The sequence below is a fragment of the Arachis stenosperma genome, chromosome 1, assembly GCF_014773155.1.
Source record: "Arachis stenosperma cultivar V10309 chromosome 1, arast.V10309.gnm1.PFL2, whole genome shotgun sequence".
NCBI classification, from domain to species: Eukaryota; Viridiplantae; Streptophyta; class Magnoliopsida; order Fabales; family Fabaceae; genus Arachis; species Arachis stenosperma.
Genome location: NC_080377.1, coordinates 24,382,266 through 24,406,943, shown reverse-complemented (window position 1 = coordinate 24,406,943; position 24,678 = coordinate 24,382,266). Strand labels below are relative to the sequence as shown.

At 32.5% G+C, this 24,678-nt stretch overlaps 2 protein-coding genes and 1 long non-coding RNA gene across 8 annotated transcripts; 2 read left to right on the top strand and 1 right to left on the bottom strand.

Annotated features, from left to right (window-relative positions):
• Nucleotides 1-7,637: 7,637 nt before the first annotated feature.
• On the bottom strand, nucleotides 7,638-9,823 carry LOC130976600 (uncharacterized). The gene is made up of 2 exons (XM_057901510.1): nucleotides 9,300-9,823; nucleotides 7,638-8,118 (listed from the first exon to the last, which is right to left on the bottom strand). Exons 1-2 carry the CDS (start codon nucleotides 9,821-9,823, stop codon nucleotides 7,638-7,640), a joined length of 1,005 nt encoding a protein of 334 aa, XP_057757493.1.
• Nucleotides 9,824-11,251: 1,428 nt separating this feature from the next.
• Nucleotides 11,252-13,020, top strand: LOC130976590 (uncharacterized). The gene is made up of 2 exons (XM_057901501.1): nucleotides 11,252-11,697; nucleotides 12,540-13,020. Exons 1-2 carry the CDS (start codon nucleotides 11,252-11,254, stop codon nucleotides 13,018-13,020), a joined length of 927 nt encoding a protein of 308 aa, XP_057757484.1.
• Nucleotides 13,021-18,560: 5,540 nt separating this feature from the next.
• Nucleotides 18,561-24,272, top strand: LOC130971669 (uncharacterized). Of its 6 annotated transcripts, none has more exons than XR_009082890.1 (7): nucleotides 18,561-19,010; nucleotides 19,097-19,153; nucleotides 19,933-20,152; nucleotides 20,306-20,342; nucleotides 20,449-20,556; nucleotides 21,205-22,200; nucleotides 22,289-24,272. It is a non-coding gene; the product is annotated as an uncharacterized LOC130971669 (long non-coding RNA). The 6 variants fall into 6 exon arrangements; XR_009082908.1 differs by having other exon boundaries at nucleotides 19,084-19,153; XR_009082902.1 differs by lacking the exon at nucleotides 19,097-19,153 and having other exon boundaries at nucleotides 19,982-20,152.
• Nucleotides 24,273-24,678: the final 406 nt, after the last annotated feature.

Below are 24,678 nucleotides of genomic sequence, written 5' to 3'. Positions count from 1 at the left end.
ACAAGCCATTTCCAACTCTTTTCAAAATCTATCAAAACATGCCAATTTCATCCCTTTTCTTTGAAACCAATCAAAATATATCAAATTCAACATCCAGCCTCCTCAACTCACACATTGACACTTTACCACAATTTACCAAAATCACTATCTCATCATTTTACCCCACTTCACCCAAGTGGCTCAAACTCAAACACATTGACATATCATATACTATTCCTCATGCCAATTCTCAACAACACCAATTCCAATAAGTCATTATTGTACTCAATCAACATCATACTCACCATCAACATGGTTCAACCCACAATTCAACCATAACCATTCATCAAGCATATATCACAACATGCATATTTCTCATACATCACACCACCAAGGCATCAATAATCATCATCACATATATGACCACATCATATATCTCAATCATTCAACAACATCAACAATTCAATGCCTATCTTAGGGCCTCTAGCCTAAGTATTTCCTACCACATTACATATTAGATACGGGAAACCAAAACCATACCTTAGCCGATTTTCCAAGCTCAACCGGAGCACTTCCAAATCACTTATCCACAAGCTCTCAAGGCCTCAAAACCTCCAAGAACAGATTTTTCACCACCAATTCCCTTTCCAAGCTTTTCAAAGTCACCAATCAAGCTCCAATATCCACACATACACAACCTAAGCCACAACCATCATACCCATACACAACATCTCAAAACCCAAACATCATTGAACAATAAAATTACACTAGGGTTGAGAATCTTACCACACCCAAGGTCCAAGGAGACAAGATTAACCTTCTTCTTCAAGAGAGTTGGGTCCTATAACATCAAAGAGCCCAAAATCTCAACATTTTTGCTCATAAAACTCGAAAACAAGGCTGGAATTTCGAACAGAAACTTGTGGCTTACCTCAAGATTGATTGTCTGGGTTTTGTAGAGCTCTCTGCGGTGAACGCGTGGCCACAAACGGAGCAGCAATCGGAGCTCTAGATCAAAAGTTATGGTGGTTTGAAGATCAAGTGAGAGATAGAAGTTGAGAGAGTGTTCTTCTCCCCCTTTCTCTCTAATTTCAGCGTGTGTGTGTACAAATGAGGAGAGAGAGTGCTGAAAACTAAGGTTTTGTTTTAGTTATGTTGGGCCAAGGGCCCACTTTGGGTCCGGTTGGCCCGGTTTGGCCCGTTCGGTCCAATCTTGGTCCGAATTCTATAAAATTGGTACCAAAATTCTCGTCTCAGTCTCCTCTATCACATTTAGCCATAAAAATCACATTTTAGGCTTTCTAGAATAAATTCTCATTTATGGGTTAATTAGCCGTTAATTAACCGGGTTTTACACCAAGAGTATTGATTTCTAGATTGAATTCCGGGGTCCCAAACCTTGCTTTTGCCCCCGTCTTTGTCTTTATTTGCATTTTTTTAGCCGAGTGGTAAGTAGTCTGAATTCTCACTACAGTGACCAAACAGCTTCTGAGATCCATACAACTGAACTCGACACCAATCCTTGCACCCCAAATTGAAGTGTGAAACCTCATTGAATCTTGCATACCAGCTCTGAGTGCGAGTCATTTCCCTTTTACTCTTAAAGCTGCAAAGAGCTCTAAGCTGGCCATCTGTTTCAAGTAATCCATATTCAAGTGGAAAGGTAAAGATGAAAGTTAAGGATTTTACCCACTTGAAGTCTGTATTGGGTGGTAATGGCCTTGGGATCAGTGTTTCCAGTGGCTCTGCAAGCTCTACTCCCTTGTGGTCTTCAGTGAATTCCTCTACTTCTTTGTAAATTTCTTCCATTTCAACCATGTCTTGATCAAAGTCTTTGATATCTTCCTCATCACTTGAGTCATAACTGGGAGGTTGAGAAAAGTCTACCTCTGCATCATCTTCGTATTCACTTGGGGAAGATTCTTCTATCTCAAAGAATTCACTTGCGGATGCAAGTTCATTACTAAGAGAACTTGACTTGTGATTATCATCATCAAGGAACCTTGCGTCTTGGGTTATTCTGTCCAGTTCTTCATAAGATACCTGCCTTGGGGGTTGTGCACTATCCTCCTTAGCATCAATTGTAACATCTTCGACGAAATTCTCCACAACTCTGGATTCTGGTGGAGGTTCGGCATCTCCTAAACCTTTGACCAACTCTTCTTCTTCTATAACGACAGCTTCCTCTACTTGTTCCAGTACGAAGTTATGCTCTATACTGTCCACTGGAGTTTCTAGTGTCTCCTTCCTGCCGCGTTCTTCATTAGATTCTCCACATGAAGCCATGGGAGTTCCTTGAACGTCCAAACGGGAAGATAATTGATTTATTGCTTGCTCCAGTTGATGAAGGGTTGCATGAAATCAGTCTACTGATTCTTTGAAGCGAACCTGTGATTCTTGGCTTGATGGATATGGACATGGTGCATAGGGGAGTGGTGGTTCTTGGGAGTAATTGGATTGGCGTTGGGGCAGATAACGATCATATGGTGGCGAATGGTGAAAAGAAGCTTGTGAGTGTGGTGGTTCGAAGCTATGTTGAGAGGATGGTCTCTAAGCATAGGGTGGGACTTATTGGTAATTACAAGGGGGTCCACCATATCTATCAGCTTGGTATGCATTGTAGAATGGTCCTTGTCCATGATATCTTGAAAGGTGTTGTTGCCTTAAGAGTTGATCATATCCTCTTGGCTCCATCCATCTTTGATTGCTTTGACCGTGATGCATAGTCCTGTTATAGCTTCCATTCCCTTCAACAAAAGTAGAACCAAACTCAAAGCAAGAGAGGTGAGAATTCATAGTAGTTATCAGAAATAAGAAGGAAAAACAAAAACAAATAAACAGGTAAAAGAAAAATATTTACAATAACCAATAATAAGGCACACGTTTGCAATTCCCCGGCAACGACGCCATTTTGAAGAACGGAAGATTGATGGTTTAGAAGTTATAATAAATTCTTGTTGCAAGTATAGTTTCTAAGACAAGTAATCAACCTTTCTTACAAACATTTTGGTTGTCACAAGTAACAAACCCAATAAAATTTAAAAACCGAAGTATTCAAACCTCGAGTCGTCTTCACAAGGAATTGCAGGGAAGTATGATTTATTATTGATTATGGAAAACAGTGTTTTGGGTTTTAAAAAAAAGGGTTTTGAACAGGAGAAATGGATTGCAGTAATTAATAAATTAACAACTAATAAAACTCTTAACAAGGTATGAAAACTGGAAGTCCTATCCTAGTTATCCTTATCAATGGTGATGAGAATTATACTTTTGCTCCCACTAAGTCAACTTCTAACTATGAAGGTCAGTTAAGTGGATAAATTAATTTAATACCTAAAGTCCTAGTCAACTCCTTAAGGAAAGACTAAAGTTATAGGAATCTAAATTAATCAGCAAGAACAATAATTATCAATCACGATGAGTTTGACAACTCAAGAGTTACCAATTAATCAACCAAAGCCAATAGTAAATAATCTAAATTAAAAATAAGGAAAAGAAATCATAAGTCTGAAATGCCTTAATGTGTATTAATTAAGAAAATCATAACATGAATAGTTCATAAACAAATAAAAGAGAAAATAAATAAAAAGAACATTGAACCTGTAATGAAGAAGTAGAAATCCTAATCCTAAAACTAAGAGAGGGGAGATAACCTCTCTCTCTAAAAACTACATCTAAATTATGAAAAGTGAATTCTGATATGAAGTGATGTCTTGAGTCTCTGCATATTCCCTAACTTTAATCTATGTTTTTAGGCCGAAAACTGGGTTGAAATGCGGCCCAAAATCTGTGCCAGCGACTTCTGTAATTCTGCAGATCGTGCACGTCACGCGGCCGCGTCAGTCACGCATTCACGTCATTCAGCATTTTTTGTGCCACGCGTGCGCGTCGTCCACGCATTCGCGTCGTTCGTGCAGCTTCCAATCCGCGTGGTCGCGTCAGGCACGCGAGCGCGTCACTGTGATTTCTTCCATTTCGCGCGGTCGCGTGAGCCATGCGCCCGCGTCGCTTCTCGCTGGACATCTCCTCAATTTCTTGTGTTCCTTCCATTTTTGCAAACTTCCTCTCCATTCTCTCAGCCATTTCTGCCCTATGAAGCCTAAAACACTTAACACACATATCACGGCATCGAATGGTATAAAGGAGAATAAAAATATACAATTAAAAGATCTTTAGGAAGCAAGTTTTCAATCATAGAACAATTTGGGAAGGAATTGTAAATACATGCTAATCATATGAATAAGTGGGTGAAAAGCTTGATAAAGCCACACAATTAAATACAATATGAATCATAAAATAGTGGTTTATTAAAGTCTCTTTTAGCTTTTCTTTGTCACTCTATCTCCTGCTCGAGTTGCTCTAATCGACCGTGGTGCCCGTGTACAAGTCCCATGATTTCTGTTGGGTGCAGGGGTTCCTCATTCTCTGGTGGATATTTTTTTGAATTGATTCTCCTGGGTTGAGAGTTTTTCAACGTCCCCTCCCCATTAGGGCCACTTGCTCTATCATGTTATGGAGGTATCATGAGTGCTCGATCATCATTATGAGGTTCTGGTTTTGATTCAGACGCCGTGTGTCTGTCTTCAAACTGATCGTCCACCATGGTTGGGTGTAAACTTTTAGGTCCTCGGCAACGGCGACAATGTTCCGAGTGCTACCTAAAACTGGGTTGTTTTTGGGCCAGAAAGTGAGGTTCAGACTCCTTTTGAGATAGTACCTGCAAGAAACTTCAAAGCTTAAGTTAGAAAAGATTTTCAGATTTTTAGTAGATTGGATTTTGAATATACTTGAGGGTGACAGTGTATTTAAACTAGAATAGATAACCATCTTTTAGAATAGTTCCATCTTTGATGGTGGATGACAGTTCCCTTTTTTTAGGGAAGTTATTGAGATCTATCTTCTAGATGAGTGGGAGATGTCTTAGGAGTCAGTTACTTATTCGGAGAAGTAAGACCAGACTCTTGTCGCGGTGTCCAACCTTTATAAGGTCGGATAGGTAGTGTGGACCGAGTCTGATTCCTTAATTGGGACTCATTCATTTTGGACTTGACTAGCATTCTTGGGCTATGTATAAACACACATTAAAAATAAATTAAACTATATATATATATATATATACACAAATATATAATAACTAATTTATTGTCTGATTTTTTATATGCATATAATATTTTTTTATTAAAAATAAATTAAACTAAAGAAGTCTCGTAATAATAACTAATAAAAACAATCCACAAGAACATGTTAAACAGATATAGGCACATAGTTATCAAACTCAATGAAAGCCTGATCACCCGATTATCCATTCGGATTGGGTCATTATTTGAACCGATTAAACAATTAATTTGGTCAAACTTAGTCAAATTTAATAAAATTCGGTCAAACCCGATTAAATTCGGTTAAAATTAAAAAAATATTATTTTCTATGCATGATTTTTTTATTAAATATTTTATGTAAATAAAATTAAATTATATTTATAAATTTAAAAGAAAATAATATTTTTCTTAGTTATAATATATTTTTTATTTTTATGATTGTTATTTTTATTTTTCTATAAATACTTAAAGAATATAATAAATATAAATTTATAAATATTTAAAAACTATAATAAATATAAATTAATTAATAAATTATTAAAATTTAAAAATAATAATTAATTAAATATAAAATAAAATTAAAAAAATATTTATTATAAAAATAAAATTTTATATAATTATTTAATTATAACTAAATCAATTAATTTAATATATGACTCATTAATTGAACTAATTAATCTAATAGTCTAATTGGTTCAATTTTAATAACTTATGCATAAACATAGTATAGCTCTCTCATCCAAGGAGTCAATATACTATTACTTCCCATTATAAAGGATTTCAATTCCCACCAAGCATGAAATAGATAGAGTACGTCGAATAGAAACTGTATGTCACATGAAGATAATAAGCTCGGAGCGAAATTTGTAATCACTTGTACCAACCAGTTTAGTAGAATCAAATTTAATAAATTGCAACATAATTCAATTAAGGGCACGATTTATACAAAGATGGAAAAAATCATTTTTTTAAAATTGTTTATCTGGTTAAAATAAAAAAATACTCTCAAAATACAAATTAATAATAAAAATATAAATTATAAATAAAATTGAAAATATAAAAAAAATAATTATATTAATGACTCTAATTAATATTAATTCAAAAGACACTAAATTTCTTAAATTAATATAAAATAATTTTTTTAAAAATCTTAATTTCACAATAAATTTTATCTATATCCATATATAATGACAAAACTTATTTTAGTATTTAATATTTTTTTTTAATTTTGTTCTTTCTAATCATCTATCCCACTATAGATCTACGTTAAAAAATTTTCATTACCTCATCTCCTCTCTTATCCCATACATTTACATTCTATCTTATCTCATTTATTTACGTTCACAAACTTCTATAATTATCTCTTTCTTCTCTTGCTATCTCTCATATCCAATTACCGTTATTACATAATAAAAAAAAATTTCTTTTTTCATCTATCTTCTCTTGCATGCATCCTTGTCATTTCACTTAAATATAACGTAAAATTAATATAATTTATATTTCCATTGTCAAATATTCATAATAACAACGGCAGAATTGTGTCTAGATAACAGACCGAATAATGATAATATGGGTAGAAATTATGTATATTTATTTAATTTAATAATAGATTTTTTATTAAGTTTTAATTCAATAGATTTTTAATTATTGTACTAAATAATATTGTTATAATTATTATATTATGTTAATGTACTTTAAATTTATAACAATATATAATGATAATACCGAAAATTTTGGTGTCTAAATTTAAGTTTCAATATTATTCTTAAAGAGAGGGATTTATTATTAAAAAGAATTCTCCTGTACAATCGTCAAGTTACTCTAAATAAAAAAAAATTTCATCTATTTTAAACAGCAACTTCATTAAAAATTTTTTATTAGATATAAATCACTGTGGCAGATTTTTAAAGAATAAAAGTAAAATAGTTTAAATAGGACAATTTTTTTAAATATAAAAATATTTTTTCACTCGATAGAAAAGCGGCTGAACAGGTACAGTAGTGCTTGTTGAGACGCTAGTTCAAATAATTTAAAAAATAAATAAAAATAATTAGACTAAAAATAAAATAATTAACAATAAAATGTAGTAGATTAAATTATAGATCTTTAAAAATAAAAAATATTAAAAGAATTATAAAAATCATAAATAAAAATTCAATTCATAAAAATTATTAAATTACAAAATGAGAAAAGTATCAAAATAATAATAAAATAAAAGTAAAAAAATAATATTATAAAATTTATAAAAAATAATAAAAAATAAAACAATCATTGAATAAAAATTTTGTTTAAAATTTAAATTTTAAATAAATTAAAAAATCAAAATCAAATTAACGATTTTAATAATATAACAATATTTTTTAGTAAAAATAACATTTTTAATTTATATCACCTTTCAAAAATTTAATACATAACCGTCAATAGAAAAAATCAAACATCTTTATTTAAAGATGTTTTACACTTCTTTGCCTAAGTACAACCACTTGTCTCACCATGCATGGTCTTATTCATTATTACATTTTTATTCTCCGAAATATATATATAGTGCCCTCCAACTATTATTAGTACTCACCATTAACAACCTTCTTCTTGTTCATGTTGAACTTGCTGACGTCACCAACACATGCGTTCTTGAACAAGCCAACATCAGTGACCCCACGAATCAATTTGTAGCCGCGGCTCCTGAACTGATCCGGACCGTCAAATGGCATAGCGAAGCCAGCCAAGTAGGGCCCACCGCCCTCTTTCCTCTTCATTCCTAACACCGTGCTCTCAATCTTCCTCATCATCTCTTTCACCTTTTCATTTCTGGGATCGTGCATGCACCCAACACTTGCACTCAGATCCAACGGTCCAACCATAATGCCATCAACCCCATCAACGGCTGCAATCCCTTCTACGTTTTCTACGGCCTCTGCGGTCTCAACCTGACACAAGATCAACAAGTCTTTCTCGTACTTCCTTGCGTAGCTCTCGTCGATTCCAAACCTTGAGGCTCTCACAATTGGTGTTGCCACTCCACGAACTCCATTTGGAGGGTACCTGATACAGTTTTTATGTCATTTTTAGGAGTCCAAGGATATTCTAGCGCTAGTGTTCAAATGTAACATAATTTTGTCCTAACTAAAAGATTCCCTTAGTCACTTAGACGGAGTTAATATAGATAATATTGAATAAGTTTGAAATTTTTAAGGCAAAAATACCATATTAAAGAGTTTGGAAAAAACAGATCAGTCCTGTCAGGAATTGGGAATAATGTAGGCAACAACAAAAAAGTTTGAAAAAAGTTTGAGATTTTGAAAAAATATTCAAGATAAAAAAAGAAAAATATTAAAGAGTAAGTAAAATTTATTATTTTTAGTAACAGTTAGTCAATAATATTTAAAAATATAAACTAAAAATAAATCGTTATATTATTAAACTAAAAAAATAGATTGACGAACTAAAAATGCTGGTAAAAAATAATACATTCTACTAACTTTTAAATTTTTTTCAAAAAAAAAAAAATACTTACAAGTTGAAATTTTTTACATTTTTAATTAAAAAAAACATTTGTATACAACCACATCTAATTTATTAGCAAAAATAATTGCTTTTAAAATTTCTATTTAAATACATTAAGTTGATTAATTAAAAATCAATACATAAAAAAATTCTTTGTTACATTTGGTTCCTATGATAACCATCTTGGAAATGCGTCACATAACTTGTTTCTAAATTTGAAATCTGACGTAAGTGTATAACTTGAGAGACAAAAATGTTATTTATGCAAGAAAATTAGTTATGATAAAAATATAATACATATATAATTTAATTAATTTTTAATATATATTTTATATTTTAATATATATTTTATATTAATAATTAATTTTAATATACACCTAGTCGCCTGATTGAATTTGAGAAGGTATATTAAATAAACAATGAAAAAGATATGTAAAAATCAAATGAACAATAATGTTCATTTTAAAGGTCTATTTTATTTAATTTGAAAAGATATCATATGTACTATTTTTAATATATTTTTTATATTTTTATTTTATATTAGAAATTATCGATAAAAATGAGAGAAGATAAAAAAATTATTGTTTATAGCATAAAATAAAAAATATATATATATATATATATATATATATATATATATATATATATATATATATATATATATAAATTATCTTATATATTATAAATAAAAAATTATAAAAAATAATATAAAGTTTGACCTGCAATAGGAGACGGCCTTCTTGGCAGATTGAGGGCCATCGACGAGAGGGAAGATGATGCCTTGGGGACCAAGGTCCAGGACTTTCTTGACCCACACGTGCGAAAGCTCCGGCACACGAACGATGACGGGAGTATTGGCCGCAGTGAGTGCATGGATGCATCGCAGGCCTTCGGAGATGCCTCCGAAGCCGTGCTCGAGGTCGAGGATCACAAAGTCATAGCCAGACCATCCCGCTATCTCCACCATGGTCGGACAGAAGCTAAGAAACGACATGCCGTACAGGCAATCGCCGGCTTGGAGGCGAGCTTTGATGGATTTCGGTTGATTGACAGTGGCGACGATGACTTGGTTGGCTTCGTATACTGCATGGTCGTTGTTGTGGTGGTGGCCATTGGTGTGACGGTGGTGGATATCGTTGCTGTTACAGTTGCCGATGCCACTGTCCTTGGTATTACCGTTGCCGTTTATTTTAGTGTTACCGTTGCCGTTGACGTTGATGTGGTAGTTGGTTTCAAATTCCATGCTGCGCTGAGATGTTGGTGAATGGTGAGGTTAATTGTGGGTTTGGTTGCTAATAGTAATAAGTGTTAGGGGCACTAGAGCAATAAAAGCTAGCTTAGGGGGTGCTTAGCTTAAATGCTCTAGTTCAAATTTGTGGTGATGAAAACTTTGGGTGCATTGGCATGTTTTTATAGATGAAAACTTTGGGAGCTTGGTATGGACGTGCATGCATGTTGATTGGTGGGACGTTGTCGTCATTAATGTTACTGAATTATTTTTGACATGATATTCTCTTCAGAAATCAGAACATTGGTTCTGTCTTGTTTTGATTTTCTGTTTCCTTTTTTGGTGGTGGTAGGGTAGTGACTAGTGAGCAAGAGCATACCATTGAAGAGAAAATCTAGAGGAGGCAATTTTTGTGTTTTGTGGCCAGCATTTAATCATCAAAAGAAAAGTGAATGATCTCTTATTATTAGATATAATCTTACACTATTATAAATACTATTAATAACTAATTGATAATTATAAAACACAAAAATTACTCACCCTAGCACTCCTCATTATTGAATTCAACATCCCTAATCATGAATAGAGAGGAGTATGGACTGCACCTTTAATTTGATTTTTGACTGATATTATATCACGTTATTGGATATAATCTTATCCGCTACACTATTGCTCAGGTTTGATTGTACATGATTATTAATTATAACTCAATTTTATTTTATTTATCCACTGCACCAAATTTACATGATTATTAATTTTAAATTTATTAATTATTAATTTATAACTCGAATTTTTTAATCAAAATAATTGAGTGAATTTGAGACTTTAAAATGACTATTGCCCCTTTATTTTATCATCAATAATGGAGTTGCTGGCCAATATAACGGATGTTATCCTGTTAGTAATTGAATCAATGATATGACTGCCCAAATGCAATCATGGATCATCAGTACCTGCCCACAATAATTAAAGCTTCAGAATAATCAACAATGGGCTAACACATGCTCCTCTTCAATTCGTTTCAGCAAGCAGGGATAATATTATATACGGATTTCAATCGTAGACCCTCGCTCACTGCCCGATATTGCAGCCACAAAAAAGAAGGCACGACCAATAATCAATATTATGATTTCTGAGGAGTCCATCCACCACAATGAGCATGCATGCATGCAACCCCATACCAAGCTCTCAATACAACAACAACCTCTTTGGCTATTTCCCCCTTCATTATTATACCCAGTTTCCCACTATAAAAAGAACCCACCCTCACACACTTTTCGTCACCATCACAAGTAGCCAAGCCTCAATAGAGTTATAAGCTAATAAGCTTGGCTGGATAGCTAGCTAGCTTTCATCACTTAGCAAAATCAACAAATTAAAGGCTAGCTACCTAGCAAGTCTTATTAATTAGTTGACTAGTTATCTTCTTCATCATCAAATAAAATGGAAACCATCAACCACATCATCAACGGCAACGGGAACGACAATGGTAATAACCACGGTTACACCAATGGTAATAACCATGCCGTATATGAAACCGAACAAGATACCATCGTCACCACGGAACGAAAATCAATCAAAGCTCGCCTCCAAGACGGTGATTGCTTGTACGGTATGTCATTTCTTAGCTTCTGCCCGACGATGGTTGAGATAGCAGGATGGTCTGGCTATGACTTCGTTATCCTTGACCTCGAGCATGGCTTCGGAGGCATCTCTGAAGGCCTGCGATGCATCCATGCACTCACTGCGGCCAACACACCGGTCATCGTTCGTGTGCCGGAGCTTTCGCACGTGTGGGTCAAGAAAGTGCTCGACCTTGGTCCTCAAGGCATTATCTTCCCCCTCGTTGATGGCCCCGAATCAGCCAAGAAGGCCGTCTCCTATTGCAGGTATAAGTCAATAATTACCGTTTTGATCCCGCTACGAAATGTAGTCAACTAGTTGAAAAAATAGGTCCATTTCCACAAAAGAAAAGAAAACAACCCTCACTACTCTAATCGATTGAAATTCCATAAAATAGAGTAGTGAAAATTTATTTTTTATTTTGTTTTGTAATAAATTTATTTTTTAATTAAATGGTTCAAATTGGTTTCACTCCTAGTTAACTCTAGCAAAATCATATATTATTTTTCAACTACGTTAATTACATAGTAAAACTGAATTTTCAAATCAACTATTGACATATAATATATATTAAAAAATATACATTAAAAATAAATTAAATAACACATATATTTATTTACAAAAATATTTCTATTATTAACAAAAGAGTTAGAATAATAAAGTGATTAATTTTATAATTATGTTAAATGTATACTAAAATCAATTATTTATATAAAATATATTAAAATATAAAATACACATTAAAAATAAATAAAATAATATATATATTTATACAAAATAATTTTAGTATACAAAAAATATTTTTATTAATCATAACAAGTTACATAGATATATTTATAAAAAGGAGGTGATTTTAAATATTCTATAAACATAAAAGGTTATTTAATAAAAATAATTATTATATATTTGTATACATATTATTTACATAGTTTTAGTAAAAATAACCATTTATCGAATAATCAAATTTTATTTATGAACATCAATATCCATACCTTTCAATATAATAGTTTATTAGCTACTCAATTTTTAGTATATACATAGATCAAATTGAAATATGAATATATTGCTGAACTACTAAACTAATAATATTACATACAAATTATGACAGGTACCCTCCAAATGGAGTTCGTGGAGTGGCAACACCGATTGTAAGGGCGTCAAGGTTTGGTATTGATGAAAGCTACGCAAAGAAGTACGAGAAAGATTTGTTGATTCTGTGCCAGGTAGAGACTGCAGAGGGAGTGGATAACGTAGAAGGAATTGCAGCCGTTGATGGGGTTGATGGCATTATGGTTGGACCGTTGGATCTGAGTGCAAGTGTTGGGTGCATGCACGATCCCAGAAATGAAAAGGTGAAAGAGATGATGAGGAAGATTGAGAGCACCGTGTTAGGAATGAAGAGGAAAGAGGGCGGTGGGCCCTACTTGGCTGGCTTCGCTATGCCATTCGACGGTCCGGATCAGTTCAGGAGCCGCGGCTACAAATTGATTCGTGGGGTCACTGATGTTGGCTTGTTCAAGAACGCATGTGTTGGTGACGTCAGCAAGTTCAACATGAACACCAACAAGATCAACGGCCAGTACTACTAGTTTTCCAGGGTATTATGAATTGAGGCATAATATAGTGTTGAGAATATATAATGAATAAGATCTCTCATACGGTGTAAGAAGTTTTCTGAACTTGTTCTGTCTCTTTTGTTTTAGAAATGTTACGTTGTTTCAACTTGCAATAATATATTGTTGTTTATTTAGATAAGAAAAAAATTGGGTGCATGTGCATGACCGTACCATTTCACTTTCATCAAATTTAAAGATAGGAAAAGGAAAACACAATAAACGAAGGAGTAAAATAAAGAGAATTTTTTCTATATTTTTTAAGCACATTTAATATATTTTTCAAAAACAATTACAACTGCTCAGTTGTAATTTTCTTTATATAAATTGTAATTATTATAAAAAAAATTTTTCGGATTTCCTTCTTCCTTGGTGGAGCACATTTCAAGAGCATGCACCGGCTTTTTTTTAAACAAATAAAAAAATTTTATATTTACTATTTTACATTAAAATATAAATTTCTATTATTTTATGTGGGTAAAAAACGCATATAAGCCAAGGACAGATTTTAATTACGCAATTCAGCCAAAGCAGATTCTCATTCATCAATCAACCAAAACACACTATAATGTAATTCGAAGCAACAAAATTCGAATTAGATTTGTTCATAATTCGAATCGACTTAGCTCGAATTATGACCAACCATTGCGAACAAGTAGTTCGAATCAAATTGCCACGAATTACAAAATCATAGTTCGAATTTAGTCAATTCGAATTACATGCATTTCGTGACATAGGAGAAGTTCGAATAGTATCAATTCGAATTACTCTTTTTTGCATGTGTGGCACTGGCGGAGGAGAGAGAGACTTAAAAGTGTTGCAGATGAAAGACTGAGAAGCTGATGACAAAGCAGCGCTCTGCCTCTCACCCAATGTTCTATGTTCTATCATAAAAGCAATTAAGAGTTAACTGCTAGAGTAATTACGTATTACTTAAAATTTTTATTTAACTTTTATTATTAAAAAAAATTTAAATATTTTTATTTAATGCATATAAATAAATACATTTAAAATTTAAATATTATATATTTTTAATAAAAAATTTAAATTTATAAATTTAATATGTACTCTTAAAGTACAAAATAGATAAATCCTAAAATTTATGTTAAATTTAACAATTTTACCATTTAAAATTTTATTATAATTTTATATTTTATGTACTTAATTTATATTTTAATTTTTTATAAAATCCCAATTTTTTCTACTCTAGTAATATTTCATTAGATTCATTACTCCATGTTACATTAGGTTAGCATTATTTTTCACATTCTTACTTGGATAGTTGGATATATATCTTATAGTTGATACAAAAGATATTTACTATATAATTTTATTTTTCTAAAAATATTTTATATATATATATATATATATATATATATATATATATTGATGATTACACAATTTAAAAAATATTTAAAAAGTATTATTAAAATTAAAATTATATTTTTTATTATTTGACAATAATTTTAATTTTTTTAAATTAAAAAGTGTTTCTAAAAACTAAAAAAGTGTGACCTTAATTTTAGTAATACTATTTAGATATTCTCAAAATTTTATAGTTACCACAATATATATATATATATATATATATATATATATATATATATATATAACCAATATTTTTTAATTTAAAATTAAGATATTTACCATTTTAATTAATTTTTATATATTATTATTCATCATATTTAATAAATAAAAAATGTGAACTCTAAAACTTATTAGAAGGCCTACAACCAAAACTAAAAGATTAAAATTATAAATCTACAATAAAATAAAAAATTAGTAGCCAGTAGTTACAATGGCAAATTTGTACCCTAACAAAAATATTAGGGATTAATATTATTAGATAGACAAAAAATATAGCCAAAATTTATTTTATTTAGCATTAATTATATAAATTTGGTTACAGAATATTTTATTAACAAAATTAACTATTAGGAGTTAAATAAAAATTTGATATAAAAACTTATAAGAGACCAGTCTTCTTTTCCAAAATGGAGTAATAAATCTAATGAAATATTACTATAGTAGAAAAAATTGGAATTTTATAAAAAATTAAAATATAAATTAAGTACATAAAAATAAAATTATAATAAAATTTTAAATTGTGAAATTGTTAAATTTAGCATAAATTTTAGGATTTATCTATTTTGTACTTTAAGAGTACATATTAAATTTATAAATTTAAATTTTTTATTAAAAATATAAAATATTTAAATTTTGAATGTATTTATTTATATGTATTAAATAAAAATATTTAAATTTTTTTTAATAATAAGAGTTAAATAAAAATTCTAATTAATACATAATTACTCTCGCAGTAAACTCTTAATTGCTTTTATGATTGAACACAGAACATTGGGTGAGAGACAGAGCGCTGCTTTGTCATCAGCTTCTCAGTCCTTCATCTTCAACACTTTCAAGTCTCTCTCTCTCCTCCGCCAGTGGCACACATGCAAAAAAGAATAATTCGAATCGATACTATTCGAACTTCCCCTATGTCACGAAATGCATGTAATTCGAATTGACTAAATTCGAACTATGATTGTGTAATTTGTGGCAACTTGATTCGAACTACTTGTGCGCAATGGTTGGTCATAATTCGAGCTAAGTCTATTCGAATTATGAACAAATCTAATTCGAATTTTATTACTTCGAATTACATTATAGTGTGTTTTGGCTGATTGATGAATGAGAATTTAATTTGGCTAAATTGCGTAATAAAAATCTGTCCTCGGCTTATATGCGTTTTTTACCCATTTTATGTAGTATTTGTCAATTTTACAGTTAATGCCTGCAAAATAAAAAGAAAAAAATTGCAAGTAGTGCATGTGGGGGCATAAGAGGATAGCATGCATGTTGGCAGTCATCTTATTGCTTTCTACTAAGGAGATAACACTTAACACACATATGGGCTCAGACCAAAAATGAAAATTGTGAATATTTATGGGCAAGGAACTCCATTGATTAAAAGTCAATTCTATATATATGTTTTTTGTATCAATTTAAACAAAATTATACTATGCGTATATATCTTTATAAAAGTTAATTCTAATTTATTTGACTATTGAATTACAATATTTACTTATCACGAAAATTATTTGTATTTAGTTTTGTAAGTCCAAAAAATAATTGGGTAATTTACTTTGGATTTTAGATGTCATCATGTATTATTAGGTTTTGAGACCTAATAATTAGTATACATGATAAGATAAAGTAAGATATTATATATATATATATATATATATATATATAAAAGGATAAGGCCCATACTTCCATCCAATTTTCTTGACAGCTAATAAATCTATTACATGTCATCTTTGAGGAGATTGAATAAGATGTGTGTTCTCAAGTACCAAATAAAGACTCACATAAATATTATTCTCCAACCATTTAGCTCATATGGTCATCATGAACCATAGAGGTACATATATAATTCTCTTTTATTTGGTATTCTAACTCTTGATATAGATTTAACAAAATTTTAACATTTGGTACTGTGATTATAATCCAATTTGAGAAATTTTTAATTCAATATTTTTGTTGAAATTAAAATTAGAATAATTTTTAAATAGAAATTCATGATTCAATACAAATTATTCTTCACTTTTAACCTATTTCTCCAAACAAAAGTAGTATTTGTTCATGGATATTTGAAAATATAAATTGTGTGCCTTAAATTATGTGCATTTGTTTACGAGTGTCAAGAATAATAGATAAGAAAGAATATGACGATGAACCAATGAAGGTTCTTGACAGAAGCAGAGAAATGAAATAGAGAGAAAAGGAAGTAACATTGATTGAATGAGATTTGTACATGCTATTAAATAATATCAATTAGGGAGAATAATGTACTGATATATATAGCATAAGTTTAGTAACAAAAGGTTGTTAAGTAGTAACTGAATTTTAGTGAGTCAATTCTAGTTTTTTGAAAGTTAAGTTGATATTATTGAGTACAAGAATCAGAATTTTTGTCGCGTGTTATCATTAAATTTATTGGCGAAACTTTGAACTATTTCATTGTGTCAAATATTTACTGTCAGATTTGCTATTCCAACAAAAAGGTTGCTGATAATAATTGGAGGGAAAATAAAAAACTCGGTGTGGATTCGTTATTGTCGGAGTTATCATCGGATACATTTAACGGTAATTCAATTTAGTGCGAGCAGCATTTTGGTCACTCACAAAACATTACCGTCAGCATTTTGATTTACTGAAAGCGTGCTATTGGTTGTTTTTTCATGCCATCAAATTATTGTCTAGAAAAACACAATAACCAATGATAAATTTTCTATCATCATAATTTGCTCCCCAATCTGCATCAGTAAAGGAAATGAGTCTAAAGTTAGTACAACTGTTAAACACTAAGCCTTGATTAACTGTACCTTTTATGTATCTGAGAATTCTTTTTATAGCTCTCCAGTAATTGATGGTTTGCTTATTCACATACTGATAAATCTTACACATTGAATATGTGTGATCTGATATTATAAGAGTAAAGTATTGTAATGCTCTTTTGAAATGCTCCAGCCATGGACCTATACAACTTGAAAATATTAAAAGGGTTAGATAGTTAAATTGGGGTTTTAAGACAAGTTGCTGTTTATTAAGAAATTTAGCTTCTAAGTTAAGGAAATAGCTAAATCGACCAAGATCCTTAAAAGAGAAAATAGAATTGAGTTTATTAATGGGAAATTGTAATTCTTGAGAATTATTTCCTGTCAAAAGAATGTAATCAACATAAGCATATAGTAGAGTAATTGAGTTTGATGTATATCTTACAAACAAGAAGGGATCTGTTCAGATCAATAGGTAAAATATGAGTTTGTTGGGAGGATGATGGTGTATTTATAATTAGTGTAATAGGAGGAATGAGAGAGTAGTTAATGGTATAGAAGATGGAAAAGGTGATGTTGAGATAGTGGATTGCAGTTGCACTACAAAAAAAGGCCTGTCTGTACATTTTTTGCCACGCTTTTAAAGCGTGCCCAAAAGTGGCTAATGGACACGCTTTTGCGAGGGTGACTGCTCATTTGAGATTTGGTCACGCTTTTTTTGGTTACGCTTGAAAAGCGTGGCTATAGAGGAAAATCGGCATGCTTTTACGAGAGTGGCCACTTATTTGTAATTTAGCCACGCTTTTTTATTGCCACGCTTGAAAAGCGTGTCCATACAGGGAAATCGGCATGCTTTTACGAGGGTGGCCATTAATTTGAAATTTGGCCACGCTTTTTTTGCCACACTTTAAAAGTATAGCTATAGAGAGAAACCGGCACGCTTAAAAAGCGTGACTAATTTGTCTTTCAATGATCACTTTTTTAAAGCGTGCCCATGTCCTATGTTTATTTTGACACCCTACAAAAACGTCTCCATAAAATTTCCTCCCCTAAAATTTAGTTTTCCACCTATTTTTTTACACACTTTACTTTTTGTTTTTTTTTTTAAGATTTCAATTTTAACCCTAAGACCAGCACACTAGTTACATTGAACCAAATTCTCTTTTAACCCTAAATGTGAAGCCACAGTCATGTTCATCTTCTTTGATTTCGAATCTTGCCTTCATCGTTCATCTTTATCGCACAGAGCTTCATCATCATTTGTGTAACCTTCATCGCACAGAGCCAATGACCTATGCCCTTCCTCTAACCCTCGCACCCGACCCTCTGTTTGTCGAACCCTATAGCTGTTTATCAACCCTCGCACCCAACCCTCGCCTATCAACGCAACCTTCATTAGCCCTCTGTCTGTCGCACCATCAACGCATCGTGGCCTCCTACTCCCTCAGCTGTCTCTCTGTCGCACACCGTCGTTGGATTCGGAACCCTCAATCGTTGGCCCTCTGTCTGTCGCACCATCAACACATCGGCGTGGCCTCTTACTCCCTCAGCGCTCTTGCAAACCTTCGTTCGATTCAAAATCCCAAATCGTTGTTGTCTCTCCCTCAATCGGTACCGTAAACACTGGTAAGTCTTTCTTCCCTCTGATTCTCTGTTTCTCTGTTCCTCTATTTTGGACCGCTGAGAATTTCTATAAAAGCCCCTCTATTTAGGGTTTCAGCTTCAATCTAACGCGTTCAGTGAAGAGAAAGTCGTAGCCATAGGGAGGAGTAAGCATCCAAAACTCTTTACCAAAATCTTCATAGAATCTTTTATTTCTTAATTTCTGATTCTTATTGTTCCAGGTATTCGATTTGCATATGTTAATTTGGTTTTGGTTTATTAGCTCGGGTTTGTATATTCTATATAATTTAACAGTGTTTTTATTTTTGTTTTTATGATCACTCAAGTTGTTTGAATTAAGCAAGATGGTTTTATGTTTGTTTATTAAAGAAATGAAACTCCTTTAGCTAGCTTGTGGGAAACGGAGTATTGTTCAAATGAGGATTTTTGTTGCTGCTACTAGGATTTACATAGTGGTTCATTCATTTGTTGTTGAAGTTACTATGAGATTGGTGAAAGCTGACTTGTGCTTCTAGAGAGATTGGCTGGAACTTTGTTTGTTTTGTTTTTATCTATGTTTGAATCAGGTAAAACATATAATTAATTTTTTTATGTTGAATCTTTTTTGGTTTGAATTCACCCGTAGCATCTAAGATACTTCTTTGATGCTTTCAAAAATGAAAAAACCTTTAGGCTCAAGGTTTGTCCTAATATCAAGGTATGTCTTGGATTCAGTTTATTTTGCTCTAGAATTTTCTAGGCATTTTGTTCTATTTAGGTGCTATATGTATGTTTTGATGCCTGTGCATGTGTTTCACTGTTAAAATATTTGTTTTTGGATTTTGAGATTTCTTTAAAGATTGTAGTGTAATTACTATGCAAAATACTTTGAGAGAATAGATTGTTTTTTGTTGAGATTGCATTAAACATTTCTCCGCAAGTACAGAGAATCCAAGAAGATTGATAAGAACATGTACCATGACATGTACATGAAGGTTAAGGGTAATGTTTTCAAGAACAAGAGAGTGCTGATGGAGAGCATTCACAAGTCTAAGGCTGGGAAGGCAAGAGAGAAGACCCTGTCTGACCAGTTTGAGGCCAAGCGTGCTAAGAACAAGGCCAGCAGAGAAAGGAAGATTGCTCGTAGGGAGGAGCAATTGTCCCAGGTGAGATTTCTGGTGTCCATGATAAGATATTTACATGCTCTATACTGTGAAACTTTTATTTAACTAGTTAACATGTATTTCCAATTAACTCTGATGATCAAGATTTTTTAACCTTTTTGTACCATTCTATTTGTTGTCTTTGCAAAATGTTAGGGTCCTGGAGAGAAGCCTGCACTCATTCTATTTCCCAGTGAGTATTGTAAAGAAAGAAAGAAAGAATTCATGTGCTTTTTGAACTAAGCAATCTTCTTTGGTGTTGTAAGCTTATGAGAAATGTGATGTTATGTATGTTTCAGGTGGAGCCCAACATGGATGAGGCTTTTGCCCAGATTACCTTGCTTCCAGGAAGGTTTGGTGACTGCTAAATGCTGACTGCTGAGAATGTACCTGCCATGTTATAATTGGTAATGAAATAACTATACTGACTCAAATGATTGTGATTTTCATAACATGAAATTGGGTTGAATTGGAGACATTTTTTAAATTAAATAAAAGTACCATGTAATTTTCAATTTGCCTCCTTTTCAATTTTGGATGTGCTATATGATTTATGGCAGTTACTTTTGTTGTCCTTCTTTTTGGTTTTTGTTATTTCATTATGCAATTTCTGATTTATAACTTGGTTATTATATTTTATTTGCTCTTTCTGCAGTCATTTGTGCAATTTCTTGTTTGTTAATTAAGTATGAATTCGGTGGCTATTTGATTAAGCAATACACAGTTGGTGACTCTTGGTGGCTATTTAATTATAAATGCGGTGACTACTTGATAAGAATCCACTTGTTTTCTTGTTGTTGTTATTGGTGGTGTTTTTTTAGGGATTTCAAAAGATTGATAGAAGTTGGGGATAATTTAGTCTTGGTGATTTTTATACATACTTATTTTTATTTCTGATATTAATAGAGAGATGCTTGAGCCTTTTCTATGTATTGCTGTTGCAGTTGCCCTGGACTTGAATGTCTCATACCCTAATATATATGTATTAGAATTTTATATGTATTAGAATTGATATCCTCCTCACTCTTAAGACTAATGTCAGTTCTGATAGTCAGGTAGAGCACTAGAAGAGCTCAGAGCTTTTCTCTACAATGAGCTCTGAACCTCCGAAGGAGTGAAGCGCTAACAGCCAAGATATTGTGGACCGGTGGTTGCATTGTCCTTCAACTTCATGGTTGTTGTTAGGATCATCATGGCAAACAAATTGGTCTTCACAATTTGGTTCATTTTCTTTTTTTCCAAGTAATTCATGATGTGATGATGAACTATTATTCATTGAAGAAAATTTTTGTTAACAAGTGATGGGAGAAGTTGGATTCAAGTTCCCAATATTACTCTCATTTGTTCACTACATCACAGCATGGGTTTTCCTTGCAATTTTAAAATACTATCAGTGCTTGATTTTGACATATATTTTCAAGGCACTATCGGTGCTTCCTCAACCCACTGCTTTTTATAATATCTTTTAATGAGGATGGGGATACATTCATTATTATCTAGGTCTAACACAATTTGTAGGCAGTCCTAGGTTATCTAATTTCTCTTTGTTATTTATTTATATACATACACTACTACTATTTGAAGTCTTATGCTGACTTCTAAATATTCCTTTTCATCATACAATATTGCAAATTGTCTTCATAGTTTTATTTTCATTCTTTCTTTATACTATTTATCCATATTATATAGACAATTAAACCCAAACACACATAGAAAAGAAGAAGAGAAAAGGGTCACTCCTAGTAAAGTCTTCACACCGTTTTTTATTTTATATGGCTTTAATTAATTAGATTCATATTTATTTCTACCATATCTTTCAAATTATTGTTCTGTGTGTCCATAGCTAGCACTTCTTTTTTCCTCTTCTATATTCCCTCTGCATATCATCATCTCTCCAATTTTTTGGTATATGGTTTCCATTTGTCTTTGATGCATGTTATTGCCTATTTAGGAATATTCCTTGAAATTTTTCTGCAGGAATTTTGTGAAGAGGCAGCTGACATGGTTTCGAAATGAAAAAATATGACTGGCTTGATGCTTCTAAACCTCTGGTATAACTACTATTGAACCTTTCTTGCCACTGATTGTTACTGCATGTGTACATATAACCATTCTCTTGTAATTTCTTATTTATGCTAGAACAATGGTGTACGAAATTGTGATCATACTTTTCACAACTTCGCACAACTAACCAGGAAGTGCACTGGGTTGTCCAAGTAATACCTTACGTGAGTAAGGGTCAATCCCACGGAGATTGTCGGCTTGAAGCAAGCTATGGTTATCTTGTAAATCTTAGTCAGGAGATTAATGATAAAAATGATTTTGTTTATGAAAAGTAAATAACATGAAATAAATGATACTTGTGATTCAGTAATGAGGAACAGGTTGAGGTTTCGGAGATGCTCTGTCGTCTGAATCTCTACTGTCTTCTTTTCCAAACACACATGGCTTCTTTCCATGGCAGGCTGTATGATCCTCTCAGTGAAAAATGGTCCAAGTACGGTTTCTGCATGGCTAATCAACCGTCGGATTTCTCGTCTCAGATAAAAAATACCAGGCACAGCTACCGCACGGCTAATCATCTGTTGGTTCTCACTTGTATCGGAATAGGATCTCTCTATCCTTTTGCACACTGTCACTGCGCCCAACATCCGTGAGTTTGAAGCTCGTCACAGTCATCCCTTTCCAGATCCTACGCGGAATACCACAGGCAAGGTTTAGACTTTCTGGATCTCAGGAATGCTGCCAATTGGTTCTAACCTCTACCACGAAGGTTATAATCTCACAGACTCGGTCCGTGGATTAGAGACCCAAGAGATACGCACTCAAGCTGTCGCCCAATGATTACGTTGAGCTCAGATAGAACGGGAGTGGTTGTCAGGCACGCGTTCATAAGGTTGAGGATAATGATGAGTGTCACGGATCATCATATTCTTTATTTTGAAGTACGAGTGATTGAATAAAAAATAATAGTAATTACATTAATCCATTGAAACACAGCAGAGCTCTTCACCCCCACCTATGGGGTTTAGAGACTCATGTTGTAGAAGATACAATATGAAATATAAAAAATGTCATAAGTTCTAAATAAATCTCTAAAAGTTTTTATACTAAACTAGTAACCTAGGTTTACAGAAAATGAGTAACTAAGTGCAGATAGTGCAGAAATTCACTTCTGGGGTCCACTTCAAGTGCATAGGCTATCCTTGGAGTCAAACGCCAGTTTGGGTGCCAGTTTTGGCATTTAACTCCAGTGTTGGTGCCAGTTTTGGCGTTTTACGCCAGAAAAAGGGTTTTTGGCTGGCGTTTAACACCAGTTTGACCCATCAAATCTTGGGCAAAGTATAGACTATTATACATTGCTAGAAAGTCCAAGATGTGTACTTTCCAACGCAATTTAGAGCGTGTCAATTGGTCTTTTGTAGCTCTAGAAAATTTACTTCGAGTGCAGGAGGGTCAGAATCCAATAGCATCTGCAGTCTTTTCTCAGCCTCTGAATCAGATTTTTGTTCAAGTCCCTCAATTTTTGTCAGAAAGTACCTGAAATTATAGAAAAACACAAACTCATAGTGAAGTCCAGAAATGTGATTTTTGAATAAAACTTAAAAAAAACATAACAAAAAGTGAATGAAACATGCTAAAAACTATATGAAAATACTACCAAAAAGCGTATAAAATATCCGCTCATCAAACAACTATAAACCAACTTAACTAGTTAACTTTTATGTCCTCAGCCCAACCTACTTTAACTATTGCTAACTAACATCTGTGTCTTAACTAGTTTAGATTGTGTGCAGAAGATATGTGTACAAACACAATATTAAATATATTTCCTGTTGGAACAACATTAACGTTTACTTTCTTGTGAAGGGCATTTTTTGAAGTGGAAAGATTGTTCTCATATTCTAGACTGGATAGGGGAGACCCAAAGCTGAAGTAAATGGAGCTTCTCTTTCGGGATTCATCATCAATTGGCCACAAATTTAATAGTTTTAATGGCTTCCTAAGTTCTAATGATAAACTTATTTTGTCCTAATTCAATTATTAATTGTTATAGAATTGTAATTTTTTAATTATTAATATAGCATGTAAATAAATCATGTAAATCAATAAAAAATAAATTCTTACGCCTTCTAATTTTTTCTTTTTAATTATTATTATGCATTCTAATTTTCTCCCATTTTTTTATTTGACAAAGGAATAGGTCATGCTTTGAAAGCGTGGCAAAATGTTTTAGTGGGCAAGCCACCCTTTTAAAAATGTGGCTGTATGTGCTTTATCGGCACGCTTTCAAAGCATAGCCAAAACTAACCTAATCGGTACACTTCAAAAGCGTGGCGATATGTACACTTTTCGGTATGCTTTTAAAGCGTAGCTATAGGCTTATATATGGCCACGTTTTTAAGCATGGCAACAGCTAAAAGTGTGGCAAAATAGAAAGCATGCCGATAGATTGACAAAAGTGTGGTAATAGAGCAATCGACACGCTCGCAGATATGACCCTTTCAAAAGCGTGGCGAAAAGTTATC

Bases quoted from the DNA above. Each gene is read 5' to 3' on its own strand.
- LOC130976600 (XM_057901510.1), bottom strand. From the start codon at position 9,823: ATGGAATTTGAAACCAACTACCACATCAACGTCAACGGCAACGGTAAC. The intron at 8,119-9,299 runs GTCAAACTTTAT...AAACTGTATCAG, and splicing joins AAGGCCGTCTCCTATTGCAG to GTACCCTCCAAATGGAGTTC.
- LOC130976590 (XM_057901501.1), top strand. From the start codon at position 11,252: ATGGAAACCATCAACCACATCATCAACGGCAACGGGAACGACAATGGT. The intron at 11,698-12,539 runs GTATAAGTCAAT...AAATTATGACAG, and splicing joins AAGGCCGTCTCCTATTGCAG to GTACCCTCCAAATGGAGTTC.